Source organism: Carcharodon carcharias, chromosome 20, assembly GCF_017639515.1.
Source record: "Carcharodon carcharias isolate sCarCar2 chromosome 20, sCarCar2.pri, whole genome shotgun sequence".
Lineage (NCBI taxonomy): Eukaryota > Metazoa > Chordata > Chondrichthyes > Lamniformes > Lamnidae > Carcharodon > Carcharodon carcharias.
Window position 1 is genome coordinate 42,877,830 of NC_054486.1, and position 26,404 is coordinate 42,904,233.

General features: G+C 41.8%; 1 protein-coding gene across 5 annotated transcripts in view; it reads left to right on the plus strand.

Annotated features, from left to right (window-relative positions):
- The window catches only part of akap6 (A kinase (PRKA) anchor protein 6), a 527,594-nt gene that overhangs the window by 462,038 nt on the left and 39,152 nt on the right, over window positions 1-26,404 (plus strand). For all 5 annotated transcript variants that reach the window (XM_041214722.1, XM_041214723.1, XM_041214726.1 and 2 more), the window contains exon 11: window positions 20,257-20,472. In XM_041214722.1, the coding sequence (XP_041070656.1) occupies window positions 20,257-20,472 (216 nt within the window). The remainder of the gene's footprint in view (window positions 1-20,256; window positions 20,473-26,404) is intronic.

Below are 26,404 nucleotides of genomic sequence, written 5' to 3' on the forward strand. Positions count from 1 at the left end.
GGTCCACACATAGATTACTTCTATGGTCCCTAATTGGCCCTACTATTTCCCTAGTTATTCTGTTGCTTTTTATATATTTAAAAAACCCTTTTGGATTTTCTTTTATTCTACCCACCAATGCTTTCTCATGTACTATCTTAGCTTTCCTAATTTCCTTTTTAAGTCCCCCCCAGACTTTTTATTCTCTTCTAGGGACTCTTCTGTATTGAGCCCTCGGTATCTGCCATAAGCTTCTCTTTTTTCCTTAATCCTAACCTTTGTGTCCCTTGACATCCAGGGTTCTCCAGACTTGGTCCCCCTCTTTGTCTTTATGGGAACACATTTGCTCTGTACTCTTGCTATTTCCTCCTTGAATGCCTCCCACTGCTCTGACACAGTTTTATCTGCAAGTAGCTGCTCCCAGTCCACTTGGGCCAAATCATATCTCATCTTAGTAAAATTAGTCTTTCCCCAGTTTAGTACTAGCTAAAAAAGTTCTTCTGGATGCGACTTAATAATTTTGCTCCCTCCCTACCTTGCACACCAAAACTATCCCAGTTAATATTTTGGTAGTTAAGATCCCCTACTATTACTGCCTTATTATTCTTGTACTTCTCTGAAATTTGATTACATATTTGATCCTCTATCTCTCCCCAACTGTTTGGGGGCCTATAATACACACCCAACAGTGTGTTTGCCCACTTTGTGTTTTTTACTTCTACCCATATGGCCTCATTTAATGATCCTTCCAGGATATCATCCCTCCTCACTGCTATAATTGATTCATTGATCAATGTTGCAACCCCCACTTCCATCCCTCTCTCTATCTCGTCTGAATACCCTATAACCAGGAATATTGAGCTGCCAATCCTGCCCTTTTAGCCAAGTCTTGGTCATAGCTATGTTCAAATATGGGACCATTCCGCCCTTCGTATGCGTAATCTAGAATCAGTTTCAATGCACATTTCTGAATGCTTTCAAGCTTGACTTGTGTTCTTGGGTAAGTCCAGCATTCCAAAACAGCACTGTGTATTCAACAATGGATCTTAAATAACAATTAAACAAAGTTAATAGGTCAGTTTGAGATATATTGTGATGCTTAAGAAGGTATAGCATGTGAAATCTTCCATTTGCTTGTCCTTGTGCTCTGATGCAGTGCTAGCCCAGTGGGTGCAGTTTAGCTGTTGGAAGTCACTGCTGTTGACTTTCAATAGACGAGTCTGCAGATGGCCTTGGAGGATGACTTCAAGCAGTTCTGGGCTGAGAAGGTTCAACTTCAAACTGCATCACCTCAGCATGAACAGCAACAGTTTGGGCTGGCTGGCTGTACAGGGGCAGAAGCAAGAATGATTTCATTCTGGGAGAGAACAGAATGTCCATGCTCCAGGGAGTCACCAGAACTGCCCTGGGGCAAAGCCTCAGCAGTCCTAGTAAATTGTTGGAGGAATGATTGCTGGACTGCGTGACACCCCTTTGAGCACTGGCATACAAAACTATGATTGAAGCAATCTGAACTTGCATGACAGCAAGTTGACCTTGTATAACTTTAGCCTAAACTTTCACTGCAGCACTCAGACTTTTGGTGGAAGCTGCTTGTGCTGCAATTGAAGTGGAGACATTGATCATCAAACGCTATATTGTGGTTGCATCCACGAGTATGTTTATGGATTTCATACTCTGGGCATAGCAGTGTGCCAGGTTGGTGCTGGATTCTTTCCTGTTACTTGAGACTGGCCACAGGTTGTCGAGCAAGCTTCATGCATCAAGTATTTTGTTGTGTACATCCATCAGCCTTCTTTCACAGTCCGGCACATTAAAATCCCAATTGGAATTGTCTGTAGCAGAACTCATGTGTGACTTTGCCCTCTGGCTAGCTGGCACCTGTGGTATCTTTACCCTTGCCCTGGCTGCAAAATACTTGTGCTCAATGTCTCAACATGTGCAAATCCCACCCTAATCTATTCTCTGAGAAATCCGTAGTGGGTATCCATGCTAGTGCCTGTAAGTGTGAAATCAAGTAATGGTTTGTCTTCATCACTCTCTTCTTGGTCTTCCTCCACTGCAGTCCTTGTTTATCTGAAAGGAGAAAGGCACAAGGATAAGGTGGTCGTGAGAGGAGTGGAAAAATAAGAGGTGCATTTGCAGCTTGTAATTCAAAAGAGACTGTGGGATGGGGGTAATTTGGGTTTGAGAAGCAGGATTTGTTATTAGGATACCATGTTCAATGTATTCTGTCCTAATGCTGACCACAGCCTCAGCAATGGCTCTTCCCACACTGGCCAACAGCATCTCATCCATGTGGGTTAGAGCTTGTACCTCTCTCTCTCCGGTTGGTTTCCTCTGCCTCCAGTTGTGAGTATTTGTACTTTAAGGCAGAAGGAAGTCTATCATTGCGTGCCATGCAGTATGTTTGGGTGATGTGACTGTCATGAATAAGTAGCTGGCAAGTGTGTACTAGGTGGGATTTGTGGGTATGAGGCCTGCAGTGGTGCAAAAGTATGAGAATGAGGCGAAGCATATAAACATTAAGTATAAATCCTAATTGGTAGAGATATTTGATAGATGGGTGATGGGGTTCTGGTGATTTATAAAGTGGCTAAGACTAGAAATGCAGTTGCTAGGATAGAGCATTTGAAGATGCATTCACTGACCTTAACCACTTGAAAGAGTGGTCAAATTTCTTGCAACACTAAATCCATGTCCTTAGGGCTTCACATCTAGCATTAACCTCCGTGGTTATCTGCTTCCACTGTTTTCTCATTGTGTGTCAACAGAGGCTCCTGGCCCCCCGCCTACAGATAGAGGATGTCTCTCCTCCATCCACCACCTCCACCAAGGCCTCTAGTGCAGTGCTGGAAAACCTGATTGCCCACCCTCCCATGTTCGGCCATTCTTCTCTCTTTCCCAGGTTAGATTCAGCTCAGAAGGGACACTCAGCACCTGTTCCTGCCACAATGCATCTCCCTTTTAATAGGTGCAGGCTGACTTTAAGCAGTGCAGGCTAGCTTTAAGTTGTGGTGCCATGTTATGATTTTGAACTCCCTGTTGATGCATGCAGCCAATCAATAGGGCATGGAAATGCCATACTACCTGAATTTCATTGAACAGTCATGGGGCAATTACACATTGTGATCTCTGCATCTGTTTTCAGGGGGGTGTCCAGTTCAACCCCCATAAATTTCCAATACATTACCCATGAATTGCTACCCCATCCCAGCTAATGCAATATTTCATTCAGCCTTTCACATCTTGAGCTCCCACATACTTCAAGCTATATCCAGCATTATATTCCAAATTCAAAGCAGATATCAGTTACATGCTTCCAAGCTGAATTTGTTTATGGTGCTGTTTTTATGATTTAGTCATAACTTTTTCCATGAGAATCAAATTTAATGAATGAAATGGACAAAATAAGGAAGAATTAAATGGTATGCACGCAATCCTACTGCAATTAAAAATGACACTTACTGAGATTGTTGCGGTAACAGACAGTTTTGTTAACATTGCTACTTTTAACATTTATTAATCACTTCTATGAGGATAGCATAAGCAAAACATCCAAGTTTGCAGATGATACAGAAACAGGACAAATATTAAGGGGCTCAGCAATCAAATTCAGAAAGATTTAGATCTTTTAAGCAATAGACCAATAAATGGAGAGACAATTCAAGATGGATAAATATACATTCATCAGCATGGGAACAAGGAGCAAAAGAGGGAATATATTAAATCAGGTCATGGTACACCACACTAATCAGAAAAGAGATTTTGGGAGATTTATGGATAAGTCTCCCATGAAAATTAGTTGCACACAAAAACAAAATAAATAAGTTTCTATTTTTGAATAGCAGGTTACAGATCAAAAGTGGCTGTATTGTTGCTGTATATGGCTTCCAACAGGTTCCATCTTTTTTTATTCTGCCATGGGATGTGGGTATCACTGGCAAGGCCAGCATTTGCTGCCCATTCCTAATTGTCCTTGAACTGGGAGGCTTGCCAGACCATTTAAGAGGGCAGTTAAGGGTCAACCACATTGCTGTGGGTCTGGAGTTACATGTAGGCCCAGCCAGTTAAGGATGGCAGACATTAGTGAACCAGATGGGTTTTTAATGACAATCAATGTAGTTTCACAGTCATCATTACTATGACCAGCTTTTATATTCCAGACTTCTATTAGTTGAATTTAAATTCCACCAACTACCATGGGATTTGAACTCATGTCCCCAGAGAATTAATCTGGGTCGCTGGATTACTAGTCCAGTGACATTACCACTATGCCACTTTCTTCACCCATTGCTGGTCAATTAGTGATACTCAAATATCATTGTTCTTGAAAAGATACAAAGGTGATCAATGAAGATGATCCTGGGTAGCAGAAGTTTAATTTATGAGGAAACATGAACGAATGTTGGCTTTTTTTTTTAGCAAAGAGGACACTTGGAGGTGAGCTAACCGAAATTTTAAAGGTTCTGATGGAGATTGGCAAAACTGATTGAGGCAAATTACTTACTGTGGTGAAGTTTTTAGATACTAGGGGGGACATAAGTTCAATAAAACAGAAAATTAGGACTAAAACAGGCAGAATTATTTTGCCCAAGCTAAATGGTTTGATTTATGCAACCCAGTTTCAATGTTGATGATGTAACATAAACTGGATATATAGTTTTCCCCTGTTTGAGCTTATTTTTATTTTGCTGAGTTAACACAGATTTCTTACCTCTTTGACCACATTTGCAGAGAACTGCCCTCATCTGCTTGCTTATTCAGTGGAGAATCTCTTCTCCCATCAATTTTCTTTCTCAAAAGTTAAATCTACGTGAAGCCAGTCCATTTGCCTATCTCAAGTACTTGCAGGTCAGTTTTGGCCTGGATCCATGGCCAGTTAATGAGTCATAGCTGAGTTGTCTTTTCTTGATCTTTATATACTTCCATTAGTCATATTTAAACAATAGTTCTTTCAGTGAAACTTTGTATTTGGTTGTGTAACATTTTGAGCTCCAGGATTGATGAAAGCCAATTCTGTTGAATTTTTTCATTGAAATTTTTTTACATTGCTAGAGTAACTTCAATTTACCATGAATGGTTTGACCTGTCATATGACATGCCAACAAAGTCTTCATTATACAAGTTTAATAAACTCCCAAAATGACTGCATTGGTAGCCATTAATAGTCTCTATAGTCACAGCAGGACATCATGCATTGCCAGTTTTTCTGGACAGAGAAGCCACCAAATAGCTACACTGCTGAAAAATGGTAGGATCAGAAACCAATTCAAATGCAAACCAGGTTTTTGTTTCTTCTGCCTATCATCAAAAATGATACATTTCCCAATGCATGTCAGCAAAGGGATTATAAAGGGCAGCAATAAAAAAACATTCAGTGAAACAAGAACACTTGCTGTGAGCAATTACAGCTCAAAGATTTATTTTCTAAACCAAGGCAACCCCTTGGTGTACCATCTTGATATAATCGGAACAAAAGTACAGTGAAATAGTGGAAGTCACATGTGAAATTTTTCATTTAAATCTCAGTTTAACAAGCCAAAATATGATTTTCACAAGGTATACTGGGCACTTGAGGTGCAATTTTGACTCTCCCTAATCAATGGGCAAGGAGAACAGGAACAGTTAAATGGAGCAGCTCCATTTCCCACTCTGTTGCCATCAATCTTTGATTTGGACACCAATGTTTGGTAATTAATGGGGCTCCCCTTGGATGCCCCTCATAACAACATACCACCCACTTCTCGATCTTCCCCTCCCAAACATATCTTGATATCAATGTGCTGCTGTAGAGGCTGGTCGGCAGATCCTAGGCTACCTAATTTTTGTTCTTCCCTGCCCGCCTGCTATTGCTTTTTACTGAATAGAGCAGAGAAGCTGATCAATGGCACTTGGATGAGACTCAACAGTTAAATTTCACTTGGCCTCTGACCTACACTCACAGTGCAGAATTGCTGTCCACTCCCACAGGCTTCCCACCATTAGTTAAAAATTACAATGTGAACTGCAAATCTGTTTCTAAGAACATAAAAACATAAGAAATAGGAACAGGACCTCAAACCTGCTGTACCATTCAATACAATCATGGTTGATCTTCTGCCTCAACTCCCGGCTGTTCCCCTTAACCTTCGATTTCCCAAGGGATCAAAAATCTGCCTATCTCATACTTAAATACACCCAATGATGGAGTACCCACAACACTCTGGGGTGGACAATTCCAAAGACTCATAACCCTCTGAGAGAAGAAATTTTTATTCGCCCCTAAATAATTGACCATTTATCCTGAGACTGTGCCCCCATGTTCTAAATTCTCCAGCCAGGGGAAGCAACCTCTCAGTGCCTTCCCTGTCAAGCCTTCAGAATCTTGTACATTTCAGTGAGATCACCCTTCATTCTTCTAAACTTTAGAGATTATGGCCTGAATTTTCATTGAGTCAGGTTGACTTGGGAGCCCTTTAAAAATGGCAGGCAGGCCCCGATTCTGGGATTCCCAACCCCATTCCCAAGCTGTCTGATTTTTGGGGGAGTGCCTTTAAAGGGTACGGTCTGGTTCCTGTCAAAAGCCTGGATTCGGAACTCCCAACCTGACCAGCTCCATTGCAGAGATAGGTATCTTCTACTCTTCCGCAATTTTCATGGTGTTGGGCCAGGTTTTTAAAGAATTATGATTCACGACCCCTCAGAGGAGTAATGAGCCCTAGTCTCCACGAGGGGATATTTTAAAAAGTATGTTCAAAAGGTCCCTATCATGCCCCCAAGCCAAGTTTTGCCTCTCCACCCATTCCCTTATGCTGCCTATGCCCCTCTAGCCACCCTCATGGCTCCTCATTCCCCCTGTGCCAAGCTTTGGCACTTCCATGCCCATTGACCCTTTCTTAAACCAAAGAACCCCTAAGTGTATAGTGGAATGTGTGAAAAAAAGCTTTAAGGAAAAGTAATCCATTGATAACTTTCTCCTGTGCTTGAAAACGTCTGAACTGCAAGCTAGTAAAAGTATTAATCATCCAGGCCCTTTGAAGTTTCAAAAACCACAAACCATTGAAACCATTTAAGTTGTGTAAACAAATGTTATGAAATTAACTGCAGAGATCAGAGAACCTGAGCTGTCAATCAAACAATGTTTCCTCTGGGGAGCAGGTGTTCTTGTATTCTAATAGCTGACTGAGTGCTCAGCCAAGCGGTACATAAGGAGAGCCCACACAGCTAAAATAATAACATTGCATACCATTTGCCACCTTGTTGCATACTCATTTAAAGGCTGGAATTTAATCTGGCCCTCCGGAATAGGCGGGAGGTGGGGACGGAGGGGTGCGCGTAAAATTATGAGGCAAGACGGGGGGGGGGGGGGGCGGGGGGGGAGTTGGGCTGGTGGGTAGTGTTTGTCACCTTCCTGACTTCCTGTGATTCAGTCAGGGGTGGAAAAGGTTGAGGATGGCCTTCTCACTCAAAAGGCCAATTGAGGCCCTACAGTGACCAATTAATGGCCACTTAAGGGCCTCATCCCACAGCCGCTGGTATTCTACCAGTGGCTGGAGGGCATTATGTCACATGGGGAGGCTGCCTAGTGTAAGCTGATGGCCTCCTTGAGGGCTCGGGGGCCCTCCTAATCAGGCACCCTGTAGTCCACAGAGGGTCCCCTCTGGCAACAGTGATCACCCCTTCAGAAAGACCCTCAACATGACTCCCCAGTCCTCCTTCTCACCTGGGGCCTGCCAGTTAGCTGGGTTCCAGGGGCCTCCTCCTGGAGCTGGTCCAGGAGGCTGCAGTACCAGCAGTGGCCACCGCTTCCGATGGCTGAAGAGTTGCCGGCCCATCGATTGTTTAGCAGCTTTTGCAGGCAGAATCTTCACCCTTAAAATGATTGAAGCCCTGACACCAGGTAGTTCATTGCTTAATGGCCATTGAATTTTGTTGGGGGTCCGAGAAATTAGTGGCATTGCTCCTGGCTTTCCAGCCCATTGTCAGGACCACCGCTGCTGCCATTAGATTCTGCCTAACCTGTCTACATCTCCTTATAGCCTCTTTGTGTGCTCCTCACAGCTTACATTCCCTCCTAACTTTCTACCATAATCTGCAATAATGGAGTCAATACCTTTTATTGTCATTATGGATGGAAGTAGGACTATCAGTATTTACATTTTGTTTTGGATTATTAAAGTTAAATAATTTACAGAATTTCTGAAGTGTACTCTTTTAATGACTTTTTTTGAGGTAAAAGAAATAAAGAACTTGCACTGATGTAGTATCATTCTTATTCTTAGATGCTCACAGCCAATGTAGTACAGTTTAATATGCAGTTACTGTTGTCACGTTGATAGACGTGGCAGCCAATGTGTGCACAATATGTCCCACAAACAGCAATAAGATAATTATCAGTTAATCGGTTTGATGGTGTTGTTTTAGGGTAAATATTTGTCAGGGCACAATGCCTGTTCTGCTTCAAACAATGCTGAAGGTTCTTTCATGCCCACCTAAGCAAGTGGATGAAACCTTGATTTAATCTCCCATCAAAAAGACAGCCCCTTCAACAAATCAACATTCCCTCACAGGGTGAAGTGTCACTGTGGGTTATACAGATGATTCCTGGAGTTAGGCTTGAACTTACAAACTTTCAATTCAAAAGTAGGAGTACTCTCACTGAGTTAAGTTAAGGTGTATGTTTATCTATATTTGAATTTGCCCTGTTGTTTCTGGGAGAATGATTATTCTCCACTGTCAGAGTAAAGTACTAGAATTTTGCTGGGTGCAAGAAAACAGCCAATTTGAAAGTAGTGTTTGGAACATTGAGTCTGTCATCACAGAAAACTGTAGATTAGAAATTATCTATTTCTCAAGCCTGTTTTCAAATCCCACTTTGGCCTCACCCCTACCAATCTCTGTAACTTCCTCCGCCTACAACCCTCTGAGCTTTCTGCAGCCCTCCAGATCTGGTCTCATGCACATCCCCAAATTTTGTCAGCTGCCTTGGCTTAAGTTTTGGAATTCACCCTTAAAAACCTCTCCATCTCCATAATCCGTACCTCTCTTTCTCCTTTAAGATGCCTTTTAAAACCTATCTGCTCAACCAAGCTTTTGCTCAACTGCCCTAATATGTTTTGGTGTTAAATCTTGTTTGATATCCCTCCTCTGAGGGTCCTGGGACATTTTACAGCACTAAATGTGATATGTAAATGCCAGCTATTATTGTTATAGGCCAGAAATTGGTCCGTGCCAGCCTCATTTAAATTAAGTCAGCAAGATGTGGATGTGTACTGGGTGGCTCCAGGCAGGTCATCTGAGAATCACCCTTGGATATCACGCTGCTGTATTGCCAGCAATGGCTTTCAGGTAGGTCCTGGGAGGGAGAAGGGAAACAATTAGAAAGGGAGGGGTAATCAGGAGAGAGGAACAAGCAGTCGGGAAAGATGGGTCAATTAACAGGATGTAAAGGGGCAATCAGGAGCCTATAACAGTTTTCATTAATGCAGTGCAGCCAGGAGTAGGGATTATTTTTAAAACAAACTTACTTTCTTGGTAGTAGTCTCTAGTGACCCTGCGTGTATATCACATTTTCCTGAATGCAACCAGCCTGGTGCTGACCCCATTCAGGAAAGAGAAATTTTTCAAAGGAGGCTTCTGACTGGCATTAGGCTCCTCATTTGCAAAGGCATCGCATCTGACCCTTGTTTCAGGCACAGTTCCTGGATGCCTATTTTTCTGCATCTTCCACTATGGTTCAGGAGGAACAGGAACTGTGAATATTTGCCCCCCACCCCCCGACATCCCCACACCCCATTGGATGCTTTGGTGCACATTTTATGTATGTAAAAGGGCGTCAACCACATTCTAGGTTAACACACAGGGTCATTCAGAACAAAAGTATAATGCCATTTCTAAAACGCCTGCTTCTCACTACAAGTTTTGCATTCATTGAGTTCTTTTTATTTTTATTCTGTGTATTTGGAACAAAGCTAATGCAGTTTACCTTTCAAGAATATTAAATTCTGATCATGATTAGTTTGGATGGCATTTTGTTTTGTATTAAATAGGTGATTAACCAAAAAAAAGGTTTTATTTTTATGGTGCTGCCCTCAACTTTCCACTCCAAAATAATGTATATCTGGGGGTAGGCAATGGTACTTTAATGCTGCAGTGGTGGTGCCTCTGCCTTTTTGGGTTATGAGTCAATGTATTCCAGATAACAGCTATTTTTAGTGTATATTCATGCCCAGTAATTTGATCCCATTTTTAAGTAACTCAGGCAGTGTCGGAGGGAACAGCATTTAGTTGCTCATGCTTTGAAGGAGGTAAGAACACATATATAACTTTCTTTTTGATTGAGACATGATACTATACTTTAGGGAACAGATATGGTAAAAAATAAACACAAATTGTTTTGAGGGCCAGTTCCACTGATGATTCTTCCCGTCATAGGTAATACCCATGGCAGGTTTGAGGGAGCGATTTGGAGAGCAAGAGCAAGGTACAGGATCATTCAAACTTTAATTGGTACAGCGTTTTAGTCCAAAAATGGCAGCTTTAATTCTTTCAACTTGGGGACCTTTATATGAAAAGGAAACACATCTTAAAGCAGATGGGATGTACACAGAGATCAGCTGGAGGAAGGCGAGGACCCCAGCACAGGGTTTACAGGCAGAGGATCAGCTCTCTCAACAGTGCATCAGGAGGCTCAAGCTTTCACGGTAGATCTCTTCCCAGTGGACCGGGTGGGCACGCATTGCCAGTGGCCAATAAAGATGCATCTTACGGAGCACCATATACCCCCAGTCCCCAGCTCCCCAGGGTCTCTGCTTCTCTCCGTTCTGTGCTGTCTTCTGCAAAGAGAGAAAGCAAAGAGGTGTGATTGTTTGTAATGGCTTGTGGGGAGAGAAGGGAGGACAACATTTGTAGAGGGTGACTGTGAGGCATGGCTGTGAGAGGGCAATAGGCTGTGGGGCAAGTGTGAGTGTTGGCTGTTCAGCTGGGCACAGAAAATACCTGCCAGGAGCGGGTGTTGTGGGGGCATCACCCTTCCCAGTTGTCCTCTTCATTCCTGTGGTAGTTGCAGCCTCAAAAATCCTAGTGCTGGTGAGCTGCTGTAACCCAAAGTGTGGTTCCTTTAATTAGAACACTGTAACGCTTATGCTGACTGAAAGCCTCATTGCTCATGCGTAAAGTTGAGGATAATACCATCCATCTGTGCCATAAGCCGAAGCTCACACTTTGCCAGTACCAGTTGAAAACCCATCCATGTATGTGTGCATTCTTGTCATTGTGTGCAGGCGATTGCATAGTAATGATAGCACATATAAGTGTTCTTAGGTCCTGAACACGGTGCGAAGCTCAAATGTCGCTGGTGAGTTTATGGTTATAGATATTAAAATGAGGCTGCACATGGACATTTATCAGCAGGTCTCTCCCACACACACACACACGGACACACACACACGGACATACACGTATCTAGGTAGAAGTGCCACTGCTGCCGCCCTTACTCTCAAACACAAGAATCTTCCCCTCACTCATTCCTCTGTAACACTCTGTAATAGACCCAGCCTAAGGAAAGGGATTTGCAGGGACAGTGAGCCCAGAGCCAGTGAGTAAGGGGCTTGTAATGATGATGCACCGGACAGGTTTCAACAACAGTTAACTTTATTACAGAGGCCTTTTCAGATGCAACATGCTTGAACCAGGGATCAAGAGTTGTCATCCCTTCGCAAGGAGGAGAACCACCCTTGACAGAGGTTCACAGTGCGCATCCAGGCATATCGAAGATGAAAGTGCTTGTGTGAAGCTATGTCAGGTTGGCAGGCATTGACTCTCCATTGTCCTTTGGAGGACTTCACATGCAGACAATGTTCCAAAGGATAGGCAAATAAATTGACAAAGACACTTGTGTGTGTTGATGGTTACTTATCCTCTAGAGGTGCTATCTAACTCTAATTGTCGGTAAGCTTGGCTCATGTCCAGTTTTGTATAGGATTTGCCTCCAGCTAGCTACGCACATAAGTCATCTATCCTCGAGATAGGATATTCATCTAGTTTAGCTGCCTTGTTTACGGTCAATTTATAGTCCCCACAAATGTGTATAGTTTGGTCAGATTTAACCACTGGGACTATGGGCGCCGCCCATTCTGAAAATTGGAGCAGTTGGATGAGGCCTAACTTTTCTAACCAACACATTTCTGCATCCACCTTCTCCTTTAAGGCATATGGCATAGGTCTGACCTTAAAGAAACAGGGTGTCGCCTGAGAATCCACCTATATTTTTGCTTGCAAGCCTTTTCACTTCCCTAATTCATCATGAAATACACTGTCGTAATTCCTTAGCGGTTCAAGAACTCCTGTTCTCAAGTGAAATATTTCGGACCAGTTAATCTTGATTTTTTTGTAACCAGTTTCGACCCAGGAGACTAGGTCCTTCCCCTGTCACTATGATCACTGGAAGCTAAACTGCCTGTTGCCTATAAGATAGAGGTACTGTGGTGATGTCCTTTACCTGTATAGATTCTCCAGAGTGTCTTTAATTGAGCAGTTATCTGCTCCAGATTCAATGGCTGGGTACCTTCATTTAGGTACTTAAGTGTGTGCTTTCCCACCACTGTGGTTGAGGCTCCCGTATCCACCCCTATTATTTGCGGCTTCCGATTAACTTGCATTGTGATAGTAATTGTTTCAGCTTTTAAAGCTGTGACGTTGTACACTGAATAAACATTGGTATCAGCAGCTTCAGGTTCTGTTGTATTATTCAATTCAATCATATTGGTTTGTTGCTCTATGGGCTGTTTTGATTTCACCCTGCATTGCTTTATTATGTGACCTTTCTTATGGCAGTAATGGCATCCTGTCTCTTGAGTCTGCAGGTATCTGGTACATGGCTGCCCCCACATCTATAACAGTCACTGCTGAAATGTTTCTGCTAGGTCTTATTGTTTTTCTAATAGCGGACATTGCCTCTCGCTTCACTGCTGTGTCTCTGGTTTTCGCACCACGCCCGGCGGTAGGTTCCCACCCCAGATTAGGAGCAGCGCCATGTTGTGCGTGTTGTTAAGCCTGAGTGTCTCACAGCACTCTCCATGGCTAGTGCTATTTCCATGGCACACTTCAAATTGATGTCGACCTCTGCGAGTAAACAGTGCTGAAACTAATCAGTTCCCCAGCTTGTCATTGATTGTGCCTCTGAAGTTGCAGTGCTCTGTCAACTGCCTCAACTTCACTATATAGGTTGCAATGGACTCTCCCGGGGCCCTTACTCTGGAACTAAACTTAAACCTTTGCTTTGTTACGGATGTCTTTGACTGATAATGCATTTTCATAAGGTCCACCAATTCATAGAAACATAGAAACATAGACAATAGGAGCAGGAGTAGGTCATTAAAGGACTAGGAATTGGGCAGGCTCGGATGAGATTATATGTCTTGCTACCACATATATTCAAAAGGACTCCTCTGTGGTAATTTCATTCACTATGAAATAAAAACATACTGGCTCCAGTCTTCCATAGGCACATTATAAGGATCGATTAGGTTTATTATAGAACCTCAGATAGGCAGTGGGAAATCGAGGAGCAAGTATGTGCACAATTTGCGGAGGTGTGTAAAAACAATAATAATAGAGTAATTATATTAGGTGATTTCAACTTTCCCAACATTAATTGGATAGACATAGTGTTAAGGGCTTGGATGGAGTGGATTTCTTGAAATGTGTACAGGAGAACTTTTTAGGTCAATATGTAGAGGGTCCAACAAGGGGCTGCGCAGTGCTGGACCTAATTCCGGGGAATAAAGCCGGACAGGTGGCTGAGGTGGTGGTGGGGGAGCATTTTAATGATAGCGAACACAACATGGTACAATTTAAGTTTGATATGGACGAAAAAAAGACAAGTTGCAAAAAAATGTTTTGGATTGGGGGAGAGCGGTTTTTAGTAAAATAAGGCAGGATCTGGCAAAGGTACAGTTATTTGTGGGGAAATCCACAGAGGAGCTGTGGGGGGCGTTCAGAAAGGAAATGGGGAGGGTACAGGCTCAACATGTTCCCTCTAGGGTGATAGGAAGGAGTAACAAGCCCAGAGAACCATGGATGACCAGAGATATTCAGGATACAATGAGAAGGAAAAGAGAGGCTTTCAGCAGGTACAAGGGAAGCAAATCAGCAGAGGCATTAGTGGAGTACAGAAAGTGCAGCGTGGAGCTTACGAAAGCAATTAGGAGAGCAAAGAAGGGATATGAGAAAGCTTTGGCTGGTAAAAGTAGGGAAAATCCCAAGATATTCTATAAGTATATCAATGGGAAGAGGATAACCATAGAAAGAGTAGGGCCCATAAGGGACCAAGGGGGCAATCTATGGGTAGAGCTAGAGGACATCGCTAGAGTGTTGAATGAATACTTCACTTCCATCTTCACCCAAGAGAATGAGGATGAAGGTATCAAACTCGGGCAGAGAGACTGCGAGGTCCTTAAGCAAACTGATATAGGGAGTGACAAGGTATTGGAGGTGTTGGCAGGCTTAAAAGTGGACAAATCTCCAGGTCCAGATGATTTGTATCCCAGACTGCTGAGGGAGGAAAGGGAGGAGATCACAGGGGCTCTGATCCAAATTTTTAATTCCTCTCTGGCCATGGGGGAGGTGCCAGAGGACCGGATAACAGCTAATGTGATTCTGCTATTTAAGAAGGGTTATAGAGATAAGCCAGGGAAGTACAGACCAGTGAGTCTCACGTCTGTGTTAGGGAAACTATTGGAGAAAATTCTGAAGGAGAGAATCAATCTCCACTTGGAGAGGCAAAGTTTGATCAGGGGTAGTCAGCATCGCTTTGTCGGAGGGAGGCTATGCCTAACAAATTGGATTGAATTTTTTGAGGGGGTGACCAGGGGGTGAGGATAGTGTAGTTGATGTCATTTATATGGATTTCAGCAAAGCCTTTGACAAGGTCCCACATGGGAGACTTATAAAGAAGGCAAATGCACATGGGATACAGGGTAACTTGATAAGGTGGATTCAAAATTGGCTTAGTTTTAGGAGACAGAGTGATGGCAGAAGGATGCTTTAGTGACTGGAAGCCAGTGTCTAGTGGCGTACCACAGGGATCTGTGCTGGGTCCCCTATTATTTGCCATTTATATAAATGACATGGATGATAAAATGGGAGGTAGGATTAGTAAGTTTGCGGATGACACAAAGATTGGCCGGGTATTCAACAGTGAGGTTGAGTGTCTTGGGCTACAGGAAGATATAGATGGGATGGTCCAATGGGCAAATAAGTGGCAGACGGAATTTAACCCTGAAAAGTGTGGGGTGATACACTTTGGAAGGAGTAATTTGATAAGGAAGTATTCAATGAATGGCATGACACTAGGAAGTTCTGAGGAACAAAGGGACCTTGGCATGTGTGTCCATAGATCTCTGAAGGGTGGTGAAAAAGGCATATGGGACACGTGCCTTTATTAATCGAGGCATAGATTACAAAAGTAGGGGTGTCATGTTGGAGTTGTCTAGAACCATGGTGTGGCCACTGCTGAAGTACTGTGTGCAGTTCTGGTTGCCACATTATAGGAAGGATCTGATTGCGCTGGAGGTGGTGCAGAGGAAATTCACCAGGATGTTGCCTGGGATGAAACATTTAAGTTATGAAGAGAGGTTGGATAGATTTGGGTGTTTTCGTTGGAGCAGAGAAGACTGAGGGGCGACCTGATCGAGGTGTACAAGATTATGAGGGGTATGGACAGGGTGTATAGGGAGCAGCTGTTCCCTGTAGTTGAAGGATCAGTCACAAGGGGAAATAAGTTAAAGGTGAGGGGCAGGAGGTTTAGGGAGGATGTGAAGAAAAACCTTTTTACCCAGAGGGTGGTGACGGTCTGGAATGCACTGCCTGGGAGAGTGGTGGAGGCGGGTTCCCTCACATCCTTTAAAAAGTACCCGGATGAGCAAGTGGCACGTCATAACATTCAAGGCTATGCGCCAAGTGCTGGTAAATGGGATTAGTAGCTAGGTCAGGTGCAGACTCGATGGGCCGAATGGCCTCTTCTGTACTCTGTGAATCTGTGATTCTGCCAAAGAGTGGCATGACTGGTGAGTATGCTTTCCTTTTCTCTCAAGATTCAATGTGCTCACATTAACGAGGATAGGTGCAGCACTGGAGCTATCCCATCCTCATCACCAAATGTAATGACTTGACTTACTGGACAGGTTTCAACAAGAAATAGTCAACTTTATTACAGAGAGCTTTTCAGATGTTATATGCTTGAACCAGGTTCTCGACAAGAAATCCCCACCGCCTGGCTTACCCATGCTTAGGGCTCATTGGTCGGAGCCTCCAAGGGCAATCACGTGATCCCTGATAGACAGTAGGAAAGGCTACACTTTCACTTACTACAGGGCTGCTCATTTATTCAAAGCTTCATAGACACTATATGTCTCCTAGCCTCCTGCCCACAGGCAATGTGTTCAAAATGTGTTCAAAACTTTCCCAAATCAGCATCAATGCTGCATGACGACCCCCCCCCCCCCCCCCCCCCCCCGCTGAATACTGAGCTTCCTGTGTTGTTTCAGTCAGTGTGGATACTGTTGTGGATCCAGGGGTTGGACATGTCGCCCTCCTCTAGTGAATACACAACTCTCAGAGTTCAAGCAGATTCAAACTGAGAGCTTTAAAGTGTAAGTGGGTTGCTGCAGTCAGACCCTGAAATAATATGTTCAGGAAGTCACCTTCAGAAATAGTCGGGACCCCATTCCTCAACACCCCTCCTCCTTGCCCTGCCTCCTTCCCCACAGGGAAACAAATATGAATGTTTATGTATGCCACATATATGAGCAGAAGGAGAGTGTTGGAGGGCTAGTTCTAGAATTTGACCCATAGATTCTGTGATCATCTTTGTTGCAGGTAGCTGCTTAGGTCACCGTTGACTATAATATCATAGGACTGTAACTGCACCTGTATGGGAAGAGCTCCCTGTAGAGTTATGGCATCAGCAAATTCAGCCGACAAAATATCAATAGCAGTACAGATGGCTGTGGTAACGGGTGGGGTAAAAATTAAGAGGCAGGAGACACTGGAAAGACCAGCTATGCTTACAGAGGATAAGTTACATGGTCTGATGTCTTGCACCTCAGGTTGATAAAGCAAGTGGGAGTGGAGATAGCGCAAGGGCCTGCCATAATCTTCCAATCTTCCTTAGATAAAGAGGAGATGCCAACTTGGAGAGTGGCAAATGTGACACCCTTTTTCAAGAAATAATCTAAGGATATTCCTCGTAACCAAGACAATCAGTTTAATATCACTGGTGGGTAAGATTTTAGAAACAATAATCAGGGAAAAAAATTAACGGGAATGCAGTATTTGCTTTGCATATGGATTTTAATAGTGTGCTTGACAAAATACCACATGAAAGGCTGGTTGACAAAATTCAGGCTCATGGAATAGGAGGGTCTGTGTCAGCTTGTATGAAACAATGGCTTATGGGCAGAAAAAAGAGCATAGTGGTAAATAGTTGATTTCAGACTGAGGATGATAGACAGTGGTGTTTCCCAACAGTCAGTGTTAGGACTGCTGTGTTCTTATATATAAATAAGTAACTTGGATATTGGAATGTAGAATAAAATTTTAAAATTTGCTAATGATACCAAACTTGGGAGTTCTGGTAAGCAGTAGGGATGATGCCAACTAACTGTAATAGGACATAGATAGTGGGCAAGCGAGTGGCAGATGGAATTTATTACAAAGAAGAGTGAGGTGATACACTTTGGCAGAGGGACAGGGAGGGGCAATATAGACTTAGTGGTACAATGCTAAAGAGTATGCAGGGACAGAGGGACCTGGGTGTTCATGTACATACATCATTGAAGTGGCAAGACAAATTGAGAGAGTGGTTAGCAATGCATATGGGATCTTGAGCTTCATAAATAGAGGCATTGAGTACAAAAGCAGGAAGTTATGCTGAACCTTTATAAAATTCTGGTTCAGCATCAAACAGAGTATTGCATCCAGTTCTGGTCACCACACTTTGGGAAAGATATGTAGGTCCTTGAGAGGGTGCAGAGGAGATTTACCAGAATGGTTCCAGGGATGAGGAAATTTAGTTACAAGGTTAGAAGGGAGACTGGAACAAAGGAGGTTGAGGGAAGATCTGGTAGAGGTGTATAAGATTAAGACAGGTCTAGATAAGGTAGACAAATAATAGCTGTTCCCATTAGCTGATGGTACAAGGATGAGGGGACACATATTTAGAGCTTTTGGGCAAGAGAAACAGGGAGGGATGTGAGGAAGAACTTTTTTATGCAGTTAGTGATATTGAGCTGGAACTCTCTGCCTGCAAGTTTGGTGGAAGGACAGGTGATCAATAATTTCAAAAGAAAATTGGGGACTTGAGAGAAATAAATATGCAGAGCACAGGGATAACTGGATGGAATGGGACTGAAAGGATTGCCCCAGAGAGAGCTGGCATGGACTCAATGGGCAACGTGGCCTCCTTCTATGCTGTGATGACTCCATGACAAATTAGGTATTACAGAAGGATTGATTTAATAAAATTCCATATACAAATGATGGTAATGCAGAGTTAAAAATACTACAGTCACACACAATGCAAGGGTCATTTAAAAAATCTGTGGTATGAGAAATATTGAATGTATAACGTCATGAATGTAATAATATGTTTTAATAAGTTACAGTAGGAAGGAAATAAAGTTTGTTTTCAAAACAGGCTATGACAATGGAGTTGAGCAAAAAGGGGGAAGCCATGCCACACATTTAGGAAAGTATATTTCAATAGTTGATTTTTGGAGAAAATCCTTACAAAATTTCATCTTGTTACATATTTTCATCCCACTCACACCTAGGTCAGATGACATCATTGTGGAAAGAACCTCTTGACTCTCACAAAATAAAAAGCATTTATTTTAATAAGCATTCCAAATCCATTTATAAGTATCAGAGGACACATACAGAGAACACTCAGTTCACAGAGATGTAGTCATATCCAGAAAGCTTTGCAGTTAGTAGGCTTCAAGATAGTAAAAAAATTATATACTGAATTTCCTCATAGCACAGTAGCACATGGTTCAGCTCATGGTGTGTGACTGTGCTTGGAATAACTTATTTAAACTTATTATTAAAAACGATTTCCCCTTTAAGGAAACTTGAGGAACCTAAGATGGAAATACATTTCTGCCAAAAATTGAATAATACACTACAAAGCCATATTTGGTGATAAATAAATGGGGAATTTATCATCTATCTTATTTAAAATTCAGAAATATTAAAGATATGCTATTTTCTTCCTGTAGAAATAATGGAATTCTACCTATTACAGATTTATGGAAATTTGAAATATTACAAAAATGCAATATATCAACAAATAAAATACATCTGTAAAATATCTTCGTGTTGAAGATAACTCAAGAGATTTTGTAAAGGCTTCAACATTCGTTCTGTGAGCTTTCATTTTGCAGCTGGCTTATGTGGATTGAGAGTTAGTTACCAAGATAATTCTTTACATACTGCACCAATAGTCCAAATACATACTGCTGATTGAGCTTTCTGGCATTAGTCCCAATATATAAAACATTGTGTGATCTATTATTTTTTAACATAAACAATACACATACATTGAATTTGGTGAATGTTTTTCCTTCCTCAATACTAGTTTATTTCTAGTCCTGTAACCTTAACTGAATGATGTATTACTCTTTTGTTTTGTAATCTAATCATGGTTTTGCTGGAAATTATTTTACTTACAAAATTTAGCCTAATATTATTTCCACTGGCCTCTGCATAGCTATATAAACTGGTCATATTTTCTTGCAATGAGTCATATCACAAGTGAAAGATAAACACCATATACACACATGAGTCACCATTTGACAGTTGACAGCAATGTAGCATAATCTAGAATTAACAAATAAAAAGCCGAGCTACCTTAGTGTTCACAGATTATTTGCTCTCATGTGGAATCGTTGGCTAACGACAGTAAGTTCTGGTCATTCTTTCAGACCTGAGAAAGGTTATGGTAATTTGTTCATGATTTCACAGGGCAAATTTATTGTGCAGAAGCTTTTCAAATAGGGCTCTGCAATTACTCACACTCCTGTTCATTTGCAGATGCAATAAAATGTTTCTAATATAAACTAGTCAAATCTATTAATTTGTTTATCCCTCCAACATGACAAATGATTTATTAAATGATTCTTGGTATGTTATACTTTCATACTGTTCACTTATATTGTGCCAAATTGTTGTAAGCATATTGGACTAAATTGTACAAGATTATAATTGTCACTAATTTTAATGATTTGCCTTTAGTCACTGTGCACTGAAATTAAACAACGTCGGCGTGGCATAATATCTGTACTGCGTTTATGCCAACGTCTCATCGATGACACAGATGCCAGCTGTTCAGAAGCTGATCGTCAGTCAATGCAACTTATTATTGTGAATCTGGAGAGAAGATGGGAAGCCATAATCATGCAAGCTGTCCAGTGGCAGAACAGACTGCAAAAACAACTAGGAAAAGGAAAGGTAAGAATTCAATGTCTTAAGTCTATAGTGTCTAATTAAAAAATAGGAACAAGGAAAGTATTGAAATGCAAAAGATTCTGCAGTCTATTTAGCTGATTCAAACACTAATATCCTTCCCTTGTCCTGTCTTTTAAATATCCATTCAACTCTCCCTTAAATTGTCTGCACTACCTCCATTATAGAACATTTTATAGAAGATTGAATATTAAAGCAAAAGATATAGAAATAGAAACACTCATCATATAACCAGACTAAAGCAGAACCATGGAAAATGCTTTAAAATATATATTATCTTTCCTTCAACCCATGCCTGCCCCCAGCTATCTACCTTCAAGATGCCATCAGTACTGCTCTTCATTAAGTACACAAGGAGGTTTGCTTTAGCAACACAGAATAACATGCTTCTTCAGCCTGTCCTCCTCATCCCAGATAACTTGCCCAAAATAGCAAACTGGAAATCTACAGGAAGCCCCTGGGTGTGAATAATAATCAAGAACATAATTCAAACCGGGTCTCCTAGTTCAATGCTTGATGCTGTACTATGTGGACTATTAAGATACCCAGATCCTAGCTTTTGATCCCTGCAATATCTATTGTGTGTCATATGAAAAATATTATTACAGGATGCTCAATTTTTGCATCTATTGAATGTAAAACATTTCTATTTTAGTGTCTACTCACAGTATTACTGTTATAATTTTCATCCGTTCTGAACAGCTGAAATATTGTTGCCATTTGATATCTTCCCAGAACCAGCAAATGCAGTGAGATTACGTCAAATGTGTTGCTGGATGGGAAAGAGTAACACAGTATTTACATAAGTGAAGGAACTGTTAGAGAATGGTAGAAAAATAAGAATATACATCATAAAATAGAGAAGCATTGCTAACAAGAACAAATAGCAGAGGCTAAGTACAAGGCAAATAATCAAATGATGAATAAGTTGATGTTAGCCAACAGCAACAAAAATCACATTGTGGAATAATATAATTTTCTTGGACCAAGTAGAAAATTAAGTAAATATGGTATTGTGTTTAACAAAGTTTCTGGATGTAGTCTCTTCTTGTATAATAGATGAAAACAGCCTCTGTGAGTTGAAATATCTGAATTGTTTAACAAGCTGTAGTAAATACAATTTGTTTATGTTTTTGTTGTTGGAACTGAATGTAATGGAATTTAGCTCAGGAGGTACAGTTTAATGAAAACTTAAGAAAGAAAATTAATTTCATTCTACTACAAGAAGAAAAGACAATGGGGAAAATTTCCTGTGTTCTCTTTGTAGTTAACAAGTTTACCTTTACATGTAACACAAGAAGAAAAACTTCTCCACAAAGTTTTGCTTTACAGGAAAATTCAATAATTCTGTATTTTTTAGGAGTATTGTTTTGTGCTGTGCAAAACATGCAATAATCTGGATTTATAATTTTTATATTTTTTGCAAAATTTAAAGGGAATTGATTGATACAGAAATTATATTGCTTCTGATTGTCAAGTGGTCTTTAGCAGTTAGGTTTATCCATTTGGTGGATGCAACCAGTATGTTCAATCCATCGTGATTTGAAATGCACTTGCCTCTAGGGGTTCACTCCAAGTTTATCTTACACTTGTGGAGAAGAAAAGAGTTGACGCTTCGAGTCCTCATGACCCTTCAACAGAGTTCTGTTGAAGGGTCATGAGGACTCGAAGTGCCAACTCTTTTCTTCTCCGTCGATGCTACCAGACCTGCTGAGTTTTTCCAGGTAATTCTGTTTTTGTTTCGGATTTCCAGCATCTGCAGTTTTTTATTTTTATCTTTTTGTTTTTATCTTACACTTGTTTGGAAGTGCAGCTAAACAACTACTTCAGATTAGATTTGCTGTGCCATTGTTTTTTGCTGATGCTGAAATACCAGCAAACAAAGCACATCATGAAAAATTAGTGATAAGAACCTGCAAAAAGAGAAGCATTTGAAAACAAAAGTGCCAATCCATCAGGTCATGGCAGTTTATTCAATTTTTCAGGTACAAATATATTGATGTCAGTTTATAATTTAACTCCTAATCATGTCACTATTTTAATACAAACAACTGTGACAAAATGCTGTCAACATTTATTATCAAATTTATTATAGCAGTATATTGTTAAAATATGGAAGCTTGTTAAAGTAGCTACAGTAGCTGTATTATTTATTACTTGATTCCTATAGAATGCAAGGTCAGCACGATAGTAAAGTTTTATTTGATTAAACTGATTGATTGAACTAACAATCATGGCTTTTACCACATAATAGCAAACCAAGTTAGTCATTAGTGTTTCCTTTATAAGCATGCAGATAATAAAATTCAATCTAATAAAAATTCATCACAGTAGATGTACAACATATTTAAGCAAGTGTTAGATTTGCCATTATATTAGATTTACAATCACCATTTGATCATTATGAACAGACCTTTGTGTCATGAATAAAATGAGAAATCAACAAATTGATTCACCTATTTTCCTAACCAATCCAAGATTCTTCACCTGGATTGGTTTCAACAGGACGGATTTGTTGAGATTCACCTTTAGTGAAAATGAGTTAATAGTATTAATGATAATTCTGAATATTAAATAACATCACAGTACCCTTCTTTATTTAACTCACATATAGAACAAAACATGCATTAACCTGAACTGATAATACATGACCAGACATCCCACATGACAACAAATGCCCCACATGCCATAAACACTGCAGATCCCAAATCAGCCTCATCAGCCATCTTTGGACTCATGGAAGACAATCATCCTTGCCAGCGAGGGTTAGCCAATAAAAATATTACTTGTTTCAGTCACAAATGGGGTAAAATTACACTGTGAGATATTAACACACAAACATGCCAATACATTCAAATTAAATTTGTTTGGCCGCTATTTTAATAATGACGTGATCCATTTTGAAACTGAGTAAATACCTATGTCATACCAATAGTTACCCAGAAAAGATTAGAAGAATTAAAACCTCTTCTAACTTCTGAATAACTATTGTAAAGACCCAGACCAACCCCATCCCCATGGGACCCTCCTCCCACCACCCCCTGACATCCCCAACCTCCAACAGCACCACCCCGCTGACCTCTGACACCCCTGGAACTCCGACTCCCACCCCCACTCCAGACCTCCCACAACCCCCACCTCCAACAAACCCCCTGGATCTTGGACCCCCAGCACACAATCCCCCAGACGTCCGACCGACCTCCACCCCCCCCAATCTTGGACACCCCCGACCTCTGACACCCCCATGACCCCCTGGACCTCAGATACCCCCGAACATGAGACCCCCCCAATCCCTCAACCCCCCTAGACCTCAGACCTCCCCTTGGCTTAGGGCTCCCCCCAACCCCCCCCGACCTCAGACTCCTCCCCCATCAACTCCTCCCCCCGACCTTGAACCCCCACCAAACCTCCCCCTGACCTCAGAACCCCCCCCAGCCTTGGCCGACCCCAAACTGCCCTCCACTCCCAAACCCCCCCACCCCCCGGACCACCTCTGACACCTGCAATCCTCAAATCTTATGCACTTACCTTAGATACTTACCTTCTCCCTGGCCTGTCAATTTCCCTGGCCCTTTAAACTTACTTTACGGCAGCAAGTGTCATAAAAAAGGGGGCATGGCCTCCTTGAGTACGCTGGAGCTACACTTTACTGGGGCCCGCGAGGAGTCTTTTCGTGCAGGCCCCAAACAGGTCCGGTAAACGGAAGTGGCAACATAATTTTCAAAACCAGGTAAATAGGTATTTATTTCTTCTAACTTCTGTGGGCCAGCACATTCGATGCTGGTATAAATTTTCTTTGCTGGCTCACACTTTGCTGGTGAGGATAAGGAGAAAACGGCATGAAAAGTCTTGAAATCCCACTGAGATTTTGGAGAAACCTGTATGATGCAACCTCCAAGCCAGCCTCAAATTTGGCATGTAGCACTCCCCTTGAAAGGGGGAGGAGCTTCATATCAATTCCCCAATAGGAGTTCTGCACTGCTTGCAGAATCCCCAGACCAATTCATCTGCAGGAGTGGCGCTGTTGCGGTTTCTAGAGCACCTGTAGGGCTTGGGCCTTGTGCATATTCTTCAGCAGGCACAAATCATTCTACTGCAGCAGTTGGACAATTGCGATCAATCTGTGCAGACAACCACTTCTAAATTGATCAGGGCCTTTTTTTTAGGCCTTTAGGATGTTGATGGTATAAATAAGGAAGAATTGTTTCCAATGTTAAAAGGGCCGGTTACCAGAGAACACAGATTTAAGATAATTGACAATGGAATAAATGGGAGATCCTCATGTGATGTAGGTTAAAACATTGGAAAGTCTTTTGCTTGCATTTTATTCATTGTTTCTTGTTTAATTTCTGTACCAGCTGCTATTGTTTTAGAACTGCCTCTACAATCTAGTACATTGAGGAAAAGTTTCTGCAAGGAATCAGGTTAGCATCAGTGGTATTTGGTTAACCTACTGTCTCTAAAGGAGGAGGGACGGAAGCACATAGGGCCATGCAGAGCTTGAATTTCAGCAGGAGAGAGATGGGGTTGAAGGGGTTGAAGGTGGTGGCCTACTGGTATTGTCACTGACTAGTGACCCAGGGTAATTCTCTGGGGACAAAGAACAAAGAAAAGTACAGCACAGGAACAGGCCCTTCAGCCCTCCAAGCCTGCGGCGATCATATTGCCTGTCAACTAAAACATTTTGCACTTCCGGGGTCCGTATCCCTCTTTTCCCATCCTATTCATGTATTTGTCAAGCTGCCTCTTAAACACCACTATAGTACCTGCTTCCACCACCTCCTCTGGCAGCGAATTCCAGACACTCACTACCCTCTGCGTAAAAAACTTGCACCGCACATCACCTCTAAAGTTTTCTCCTCTCACTTTAACTCTATGTCCCCTGGTAATTGACTCTTCCACCATGAGAAAAAGCTTCTATCTACTCTGTCCATGCCACTCATAATTTTGTAAACTTCTATCAAGTCGCCCCTCAATCTCCGTCGCTCTAGTGAGAACAATCCAAGTTTCTCCAACCTCTCCTCATAGCTAATAAGCTCCAGAGCAGGCAGCATCCTGGTAAACCTCCTCTGCACCCTCTCCAATGCCTCCATATCCTTCTGGTAATGTGGTGACCAGAATTGCACGCAATATTCCAAGTGTGGCCTAAGCAAGGTTCTTTACAGCTGCAGCATGACTTCCCAGCTTTTATACTCAATACCCCTGCCGATGAAGGCAAGCATGCCACATGCCTTCCTGACTATCTTATCCACCTGCGTTGCCACTTTCAGTGACATGTGGACCTGTACCCTCTGCCCGTCGATGCACTTAAGGGCTCTACCATTTACTGTACAATTCCTACCTGTATTAGACTTTCCAAAATGCATTACCTCGCATTTGTCTGGATTAAACTCCATCTGCCATTTCTCCACCCAAGTCTCCAACCGATCTATATCTCGTTGTATCCTTTGACAATCCTCTTCACTAACTGCAACTCCTCCAACCTTAGTGTCATCTGCAAACTTACTAATTAGCTGGGTTCGAATCCCACCATGGTGAAATTTGAATTCAATAAAAATCTGGAATTATAAGTCTGTTGACCATGAAACCAATGCCAATTGTCGTAAAAACCCATCTGGTTCACTAATGACCTTTAGGGTAGGAAATCTGCTGTCCTTACCTGGTCCAGACCCACTGCAATGTGGTTGACTCTTAAATGAACAAGGGCAATTAGGGATAGGCAATAAATCTGGCTTAGCCAGCTATGCCCACATCTCACGAACAAATATATAAAAAACAACCTCTCAGCATCTACCCTGTCAAGCCCCCTAAGAATCTTATATGTTTCAATAAGGTTGCCTCTCATTTTTCTAAACTGCAGTGAGTACAGGCCATCCTACTTAACCTCTCCTCATAAGAAAATCAGTTTATTTTTCCT